This window comes from Echinops telfairi, unplaced genomic scaffold (genome assembly GCF_000313985.2).
Source record: "Echinops telfairi isolate 266 unplaced genomic scaffold, ASM31398v2 ScPeMD7_9;HRSCAF=40, whole genome shotgun sequence".
NCBI lineage: Eukaryota > Metazoa > Chordata > Mammalia > Afrosoricida > Tenrecidae > Echinops > Echinops telfairi.
The window spans coordinates 68686409-68696615 of record NW_022103906.1 but is presented as its reverse complement, the minus strand read 5'-3'; the positions used below and the strand labels follow the sequence as shown (position 1 = coordinate 68696615).

Below are 10207 nucleotides of genomic sequence, written 5' to 3'. Positions count from 1 at the left end.
GTGGCTGCACTACTGAGAAGAGGGTGCCTTGATTGAACTGTTTTCTGAGCAATTTGGGACCTGAATTAGGGAGTTGCCTTCTCCTATAACCTAATAATTGTAAAAACAAGTACATTATTTTAAAGAGTTACAAAGGAAACTATTCTTAATTTTATTTTATACTGTAAAAATGACTATTTCTCTAACAGATCATCTAGAAGAGGCTTTTTGTTTGTTTGTTTGCAGAAAGAAAATTAGTTCTGAAGTCAGCTCAAAATAATTGTTAATGAATGGACTGAGGACAGAATCCTGCTTGAAAGACAACAAAGGGAAGTAAATGTTGTCTTTTTATTTCTAATTAATATTAATTATTTAGAGAATATGTTTTAAGAGAACCTATTCTTTAGGTTTATATAATGGGCTATATAAGGTGGTCTCCTTTTCTTGACCTTCTAATTAATAGCTATCTGAATTAATATTACAGACTGTATTGAATAAAGAACATCTACCAAGATAATTTGATAAGAAAAGACATGAGACCAAAGATAAAGAAAGTTTTAAAAATGGCTAAATATTTATAGTTTACTAAGTTCAGTTACTATGAACTTATTCTGAAGAAATGTTAAGACTCTCATGGAAGGGCAACTGGTAACTTGTAAAAAAAGGAAGAAAAAAGGAACATAATTGGAAAGAAAACAGAAAGTGAGAAACAAAGTTTGAGGCTGAGTGAATCAAATCTACAATGAATTGTTTGACTCTTAATATTTTTAAATTTAATTTATTTATTTTAACTCTTAATATTTTTTATACTATGCTTCTATATTCGCTCAGGTAATACATTCTTACTTGTCAATGTGTCAATTAATTTTCCTAGTCATTAGCACATTTTTCTCATTGTATTTTTAGTAAAAGACTTCTTATTCATCCTCATCTCTCTTATACACTTCCCATAGTGGAATGCATAAATTTAGCTGCCCTGACTGTTGTATCACTAGCTTTGTAATTCACTATTACAGCTTTAATCAGAACAGAAATGTAGCATGATCTTGGTTATAAAATAACATGATCCCAGGATAAAACGTTCTATTTATAAAACAAGACCAAAATGATCTATATTCTGGAAAAATGTTAATTTTATTGTTTTTGATCAAAAATTAACAGTTACATGACAAATACTATTATATACACACAGATGAACAATTATGATTAGAAAGCTTATTAATTACAGATGTGAGCACAAGATAATATAGTGGAAAATAAGTCAATACAATTCATGCATACATTTAAAAATATAACTTCCATATAATTTTTCTGAAAAAATATGACAATTATTATCTGGACACAGACTCAGGAAGACATGGTTTAAAACTGCAGAAAAATAACACCAAAAACAACCATACTTTTGTGGATAGTCTTTTATATATCTTGGCTTACTAAAATAAACACACTGTATATTATGCTAGGATAGTACACTAAAAATATATGGCACATGTTCTTTGCGTCCGTTTTGCAGAGCTCACTATGTAAAACGTGTAGGAGGCCACGGGAGTGAGCCACTCCGTGTATAATTATCTATCATATGTCAAAATACAAATGGGAGGGATTTCCTTTGCATTCTTCACTGAGATGAATGTGAAGGAGTGCAAAATTATTCAGGCATGTTCACACAAATAAGAATTACATCCAAATTCTTCCTGACATTTAACCTATAGCTCCCAACCTATTCGTCTGTGTTATTAAACCAAGTTGGGTATTGCTTATGCAAATTGGGTAGCCTCTGCTACCACCACATAGGGCAGCAAAAAATCAATTTTTAGAATTAAGCAAGGTAATAAGTTTATATACTTTATTGTATTTTTACTAAAAGAAAACATATTTTTCTGCCTGAAAATCTTTTAAAATTTATATAACTATGTAATGTTTATAGAATTTCTTCATCTCATGAAATATATGTTGAAATATTTCATTTACAATTACTGTTATATTACAGGGAGACAAAGTCATTATAAATAAGTTATGTAGAAAGTTCACTAATTTATATTTACTTATGTAGGCAATTAAGGTTATATTTCAATCTATTTTAAATCAGGAATCATCTCGTTGTTTAACAGTAAAGTGCACTGAAGAATGGCTTCAATCAGAGTAAAGCTTAGTTGTAAGGGATTGAAAAGGATGTAAATTCAGTCCCCCAACAGCCAATAGGGGTGATGGAACATGTAGTGGGATAGCTTGTAGGGATAGAGGGGTTAATTTGGTTAGTTATGAAGTAAAAGTTATTTCCTGACTAAGATACAATTTGCATTATTGGAGTTATGTTGCAGTGGAACGGGCTACTTTTGGAGTTATCGGTGACTTGCTGCTATAAAAGTCCTAGGAAAATGGAGATAATTTTGCCACAGACAGTTCATGAGCAGATGTGCATGACAGGGGGAGGGAAACGGAACTGAAACACCTCTGAAGTTTATTGTTAATTATACTATAAAAGAGGGGCACCAAAAATTTTGCTTAAAATAAGAGAAATTGAAAAACGTTAAAAGTGTAAAATCAAAAGCTATTAAGGGACTAGAATAATGTGAGTCCAGAACAATTGTTCATCCAGCTCGTGGTAATCTGTCAGTGACCCAGAGGTTCAAGCCTTTATCCTCTGAGGCCACTTACTACAGTGCGCGCCCTAAATTCAACACTTAGAACAGTGGCAGATACACAGAAGATGCTCAATGAAAATTTGTTTTATCAATAATTGGATAGCCATCTGTATGTTCAACACCAAGTATTCGTGTCTTGTGAAAATTCATAATGTATTCTGATATATTCTTAGGTTCTGAGCAGTGTCTTTTTATAATATTCTGTCACCCTTAAAATTCTGTTTTTGGCTGCTTTGGGAACCATAAACATTAATGCAAAAACTCGATTATAACTCTCAAGTCTTGATACTAATTAGTTGTGTTTTGAAATAACTATGTGACAAATATTTGTCATTCTTCAAAATTATTAATGGCAAAACACACAGTCCTTAAAGTTTTTGAGAATTCCAATCTTAATGTTTGGAGAAAAAAAACTGATCCAGATAGCATTGTTTGTATTTTATTATTAAATTATGACTAAAGTAAATGACTTCACCTTTCTGATTTCCTACTAGAAATCACATATATTGCCAAATATATGACAGATTTGTGAATATTTTTCAAAGGAAGTACTTACTTTGCATTGCACTTTGAAAAAAATTCTCCCATCTGCCACATGTATTATTGTGAGAGAATATTCACGTAATGAAGAGAGGTAAGGAAAAGACGTCAGCACTGAAGGGGTAATTTTGGAGACAAGGAATTCTATATTGTTTGGCATGAATTCTGCCACAATTATTTTCTAATCCCAGGGAATAATTTGTTACAGATGGGCTTTTGGCATTTGCTATGGGAGAATATGTTCCACTTCATTTTGGGAAGGAGAAATGGTGTTTCTCTGGAAGTTTGCTTCTTAATAGCTGTGTTTTTAAAGAGAAATGGGAGTTGGAAGAATAGTTCATCTTAAATCCAATTAAATGAAATCATTGTCGTATACACAGCACATTCACTCCTGAAGAGTTCTGATCACTGTGAGATCAGAGTCATATTTTATCACTCTTGTTGTACAAGGCTAAGTCAGGAACTATGCAGCCACGGTGCCAGCTCAGGCAAGGACAGCTTCTTCCAAATACCAAGTGTTTGAACCTGACTCTGTGATCAGTGAGCGACTTCAGGAAAGTTCTCTCAGTAACACACGTCCAAAAAAAGAGGTCAAACAAAACATTGACTTTTGAAGGGATTTGTTGAGCCACTTAAATTCAAGGCAAAGAGTTCAGCTCAGAAGACTAGGGAGACTATTTCTTCAGATTCAACAAGTGGTGATAACTTTTCTCAACGGACACAGTACAATTACATGAAAAAATATAAAAGTTGAAGTCTACATTGGTGAGAAAATGGGCAGGAAAGTACTGAGGATTTGCATTTTCTATCACAGCCAGGCCCTTGCTCGTTTATGAGGCAGTCAGGGCTGGACGACGGGAATTTTACGAAGCCACAAACTTTTACGTGTCAATGCCTGAGACATAAACTTCATGCACAAAGCATACATACTTCCTAATGAAACCATTTCAAAATATCGAGAATAGCTACACTAGAGTTCCAGTTTACACATATAAAAGTATAAATGCATACATTTTGTTTTCTTACCAAAATGGTTTTCTAGCGGGTTTGATGTTTCAAGTTTGGTTTTGACACAGGCCTGATTGAGTGAAGGCAGAGTATTTGACTGCAGTGACCATGGTAAATATAATGTGAGCACATGTTTATCTTTTTCCATGAGAGGGGTTTCTACCATTCCGATCCCCTACTTACTGATTGTCTCATGGGTACTATTTTTATGTTGTGGGTTAAAACCAGAGAATTAAACAAATATTCACAAACATACAAACAAGTGATGTCTGCACATTGCTTCGAGGAGTTAATATGTATGCACATCTGTTCATGACTTCTCTGTTTGCTCCAGCAGGATTCACTTAACGATTGGAGTTTAGCTTTTAAATAAGATATGTAAAATACAGAAAAAATGTGTTATAGTCTTTCTGAAACATATTGAGACAATATAGTATATAGCATTACTTCAACCTTGCGTTAATCTTCGAGCACAAACAAGATGGCTTGTTCTAATGTTCAATACAAAAATATGTCGCCAAACCAAATGAAGAAACTTATGCGTGTCTGCAAAAGTGTTTAGTCTTTTGTTAAGCACTGCTGAGGGTAGAGTTCTCAAAAACAACCAAAAAAGTCTACAGAAACAACCTCTTTTAGTTGTGTCATTTACACACAATACCAAACTTGATGGTATTTTACTTACACTATTGCATTTTTCATTCCAGTCAAACCTGTGAATGCCAGAGCCTGTAAAACTCAGTTCTTTCCCACCCGTAGATGACATTAGAACAGTCAGACTGCCTAGTGTCAAAAGTGGTACACGGGAAAGGTCTTACAAACTAAGGCAGTCCCTTCGTTTCACAAGTTTCACTGCAACGGAAAGGTATGGGAATGTGGTCTTGTAGCAGCAGAAGGATCAAACATACATATTAAAAGTTATTTTAAAATACTACAATTAGATAAGCCACAGTGTAGCAATATTGAGGTTTTCATTTTAAATGGCAGTTTTGGTTTGAGAGTGGTTGATGTTGAGAAAACAATACCATTTGGTTCAAGATTGACATATGATTTGTATCTAAATTTAGGTTACTTTTTTCCTATGTATTTAATTTTTTTTCTTGAATGGTTAGATAAATGAATCCAAACCAATAACTAAATGATCTAGAAAATATTTTAGAGTTTTCTTAAGTACAAGATTGATGGTAAAAACAATGCAAAATATAGCAAAACTCAAAAAGAATCTAGCAATTTAACCCAGAATCCAATCATGGAAGCAGTTGAAATAATCCCACGGGGTCATCAATAGATTTGAAGTAAAAAATTCATTTGAAATTATTCACATCTAGTGAAGGATTTGTATTTTGAAGCCATTAATATAGAAATATAAAAACAATTTATAAAAAGGACTTATTTATTTTTAGAACTTAGAATTAAAAAAAATTCCCCTCATACTAGCAGCTAGGAGTTTGAGCTCATCTGACATTGAGGGGAAAATAGTTCCTGTTTAAAAAAAAAATCATGAATCCATTGTTTTATTTTCTTTGAGTTCACTTATCAAAATGTAAATTCCTTTCAATTTTAAAGTCTCACTCTTACCTAAAATATGCCTTATCTTATTTTGTTTTAATTATATTAAATGACTGAATAATTGTATATATATTAACAACTATTAACACCTAACAAAATATAAAGAAGCTAGCTTGTTTCAGTGTTTTCCAATATTTAAAAATACATAGTGATAACACTTACTTAAAAACAGTTCTGAGATTTTCAATATTTCTACCATAATTCATTGAGACATGAAATTTAAGAAAAGTAAATTTTACATATAATATTTAAGTTATTTTTCCAAAATGTTCTTAGTACACTAAACAAAATTTTAAAAAATATTTTAGTTGAAATTTTTATTATGTAATTTTTTACTTACTATGGTGATTGTATGTATAGGCCTCTATTAATATTGAGTAAATGTTTCACCAAATTGACTGATTATTTTCTGATTACATAGCTAAAATGTAAGAAAATATTTTGTTTCCAGCTATTAATTTTTATTATCTTCAATGCTTTTCTTTCTATATGCTTTACTGTGAAAATTTTGCTTTTAAAATATTTAAAATCAGTGAATTAAAAATCAAGGAATTCCAAAGTTGTTTTCACATCTATTATTTATGATATAACACACAAATACATATGCAGTAAAGCTTATACTCAAATCACTTTCTGTGGAAAAAGACAGTTCTACTTATGTTAATATGAAATAGAATCCTCATAATATGTATCTATTTTAGATCCCTTAAAATAATTTTAATCTGTTTCATTACTTTGCATAGCATATCAAAATACAGCTCTTCTCCCTTTGCTGTTTGAATACATTGATCATTTGTATACTCATACATACACAATTATGGTAAATGAACTTTCTTCAGGATTGACCATATTAGCTTGTGTGCATGCCCCCAGAGAATTAATCTTGTTGTTGATGAATATCTTCATGCCTAAGAATTTTATAGATAACCCAGTAGAAAATATTGAAAATCAAAAAGGCTAATGGGAAGCAGGCTCGAGAGATCGTGTCAATCTTCTTGGCCCGGTCAATAAAGACTTTTCGCATTTCATCCGGGCTTTTTGGCATGACCTGGACAGGATGGTTTGGGGCCTTTGGGGCCAGACCGTCTTTTGCTTGCATACACGGCCCCATTCCATAGGCTGTGAAGCTGAATCGGCTTTCCCTTACCTCCTCATCCTGTCACAAGAAAAATGCAAGGATGCCTTTAGTAACAGAATAGAGCTTGTCAACAAACCTTTAAAAGCCATCGCTTCAGAACTTTACTACAAACTATTTATGGAAACTAATTGAAACATATGAGGATGAGTTATTTTTCCCCTATTGAAACTGTATTCAATTAACCTGTTGCACCATATGAACATGCCTATTAATATATGTGAAATTTTCAGATGATATGTTTTAATGGAAAAGCTAAAAATTCTGGTCTTGTTCATATGATGCCCTAAATTCTAAATAAAAATGAGGAAAATGTATATTGGGATACTGTGACATATATGTTCACCTACTTGTTTCTTTTGTACATTTTGAGTCCAAATGTGATTTCAAAGGGAGCGCATACCACCATCATTGACTGAATTTTTTAAATCTCATAAAGGAAAAATTTTTTTTGGCTACAGTTTTAAGTTACTTTCTTGGAATACAGTGTAGCTCAGTAACAATGTTTGTTTTTATATCCTCATCTTATATACTAATTCTGTTTTATATGAACACTTTTAAAAGATTTTTAAGACATTCACATAATATGGTTTAAATATAGGCACAATGCTTTTGTTGAAATTATGAGTGAATTTTGTGAGAAGTCTATTTTATGGTTTAAAATAAATTTTAATGTCTTTTAAAATTACAAATATGTGCTTCTAAAAATATCATCATACTGTGTTCAGTTTGGCAAATGAAAAGGCCTATCCATGAATGGAAATGAAAAGGAAATTAAAAATATGATGCAAGATTTTTATTAAACATGATAGGTGAGATGGGGTAATGATAAAAGAAGGTGATACTGAATGCATAATGAAATTTACTTATGAATAATTCCATACATTTATTTAAATAACAGCAGGGGGTAGTGAATGGATTAAATAAACCTGTTGTTGCTAAAATTAGGAGCGTAGAACACAACTCTAACATTTATAAAGTTATATCTATTATCTGATAGCGATTTTTAATTAACTCTTAACTGTTGAAAAATTAATTAGTGTCTGTGAATATAATTGTTCCATGAAGAGTAATTATTCAATCGACAATGTAATTGTTCAATGTTCAATGTAATTCTTCAATGAAATTTCATTTCATATCAGTGTGCAGTGTAGCACTGATGAAACACATACTATTCCTCTGGTTCCTTGAGGATTCCTCACCCCCCCCATCATAACCCCAGTCTGACCTTCCACTCTGGGCTAGGGGGCTTGTGCACTGGTACAGAGGAGAGATAAGACGCTCACAACACACGGAGAATCCAGGAACAGGAATGGGAGTAGCAATACCAGGAGGGTAGGGGGAAGCTGGGGACAGGAGAGGAAGAAGAGGGAACCCTTCACAATGATCGGCCCATTCTTGCCACCACCCCACTTCCCCAAGGGGGATGAGCAACAGAAACAATTGTAATTTATAATTTATCAAGAGATCATGAGGGGGGTGGTAGAGAGGAGGTGATACTAAGGGCTCAATAGAAAGTAAGTGGTTAGAAAATGATGATGGCAACATATATGCAAATATGCTTGATAGAACTGATGTATGGATTGTTATAAGAGATGGAAGAGCCACCAATGAAATGATCTTTCAATAATAAAAAAGTTCTCAAAATAAATAAATAAAAATGAGAAAATAGCCAAAATTAATGCCGCAATACATTAACTAGAATTTTAGAAACCGTGAATAAGGGATATCCCACCTGAGAAAACAAAGCATATAATTATTGGGTACTTTCTGAATTGTAAAATGTGTAAACAATTGAATATTGGGAAAGAATTTTTAAAATAAAAACTCACAGATTAAAACTGTGTAGTCTTTCAAGAACTGGAAATGGTTTTCTAGCACTCTGAAGCACATCTTCATTTTTAAAATGTGCTTTTTTAGTTTCCATGGAAATTTTAAGGCTAATTTATACTTTGCGTGGATCTTGTCTATAAATATCTACCTAAAAAAGGATAAATCAGGGTTTATAGTGTTCACATGTAAGAACTGAAATAGCAACCTTATGATTTAGTAGCTCATGATGCTGTTTGCATTCCAGAGTGACAACGTAAGACACCCGGTAGGTCATTTAAGCTAAATATTGAAGTATAAAAAAGGCTTTTCGTTTACAGTAGCCTGTGTTTAAAAGTGTTCATCGCAAAATGAGGTCAGATATCGATTTCTCAATGTTTCTTTGCAATTTTGATATGGATATATTAGTTCTACAAAGATGCTAAGTTCCTGAATTGCATTTAGGGGGTGCATTCAGCAAAGCGTTTGGTTGCATTTCGTACAGCAGTGAAGTGATGCATTACTTAGCAGAGCAGAACCCATTGACTAACTGTTAGCTGTCTGTTATGGAAACTTCACTATTTTTGTAGCCCAGCTGCTCAACTAGAAACAGAGAGAGTCCATTTAATGAACATGTCTACGTTTCCATACAACCAACTGTGAATAAAGGATTTTTACATAGGACATTGGCTCTTGTAAGACTGCTATCAATGACCGGTAATTCCTACAGCACCATTTTCTTGAAAATAGTACAATTAAGCTCAAGAGGGAGTGTGGATCCTTATTTACTGCAACTGCATTGGGGTAGCGGTACCCCACTTGATGGGCTCTAAGCTTGGTGGGAAAGGAAGGCCATGTTTCCTCTGTGTCCAGACCTGGATCTTCGGCAGCTACTTGACACAGGACAAGAGAAGCAGAGTTCTAGAACAGCTACCATGTCTACCGAGGAGACGAAGATGCTGTGCTTACTTTGTATCCTGCCTTGCATCCTCCTATCAACCCAAGGGAATCTAATATTAGCTCAAGGGTTGTTTCTGTCGAGTTAGTCCACTTGCCAATTTGAACCAGAAATCTCTGAGGTGGTGTTAGAAGCCGATCTGGCTTTCAGATCGTTTCCATATTACCAAGGAGCAGCATATATATGCAGGCCATAGCACCGGCAGGCAGCCATCTTAAATTGATGAAGGTCCCTCACAGATGGTGGCCTAAACTGCAAAGGCAAATAGAAACTGCCCCTTGGTGGGTCCCCGTCTCTCAGAAGTGACTTCCAATGCACACGCCATGTCTGACAGGGCCTGTGTACACCTCAGTGGGACAGTGCTGGTGCGAGTGTGCAGCTGTGGTTTTTAGTAGCAAAACTCTGCAAGTACTTGGGGATCAACACTACCATTGGGATCGTGGATTGGCAAATGGTGATCATTTTGAGAAATGGAGGGGAAAATGGCTTAAACTCATCAAATCAAATCCTTTGCCATGGAGTCCCTGGTAACTTACAGTGACTGTCTAGGGCCGAGTAGCCTGCCTC

The 10207-nt window shown here is 33.9% G+C and overlaps 1 protein-coding gene across 1 annotated transcript in view; it reads right to left on the bottom strand.

Moving 5' to 3' along the window:
- Positions 1–6518: 6518 nt before the first annotated feature.
- GLRA3 (glycine receptor alpha 3) overlaps positions 6519–10207 on the bottom strand; it is a 192332-nt gene continuing 188643 nt past the window's right edge. The window contains exon 11 of the mRNA XM_004696450.4: positions 6519–6894. Within this exon, the coding sequence (XP_004696507.2) occupies positions 6616–6894 (279 nt within the window). The 3' untranslated portion in view covers positions 6519–6615. The remainder of the gene's footprint in view (positions 6895–10207) is intronic.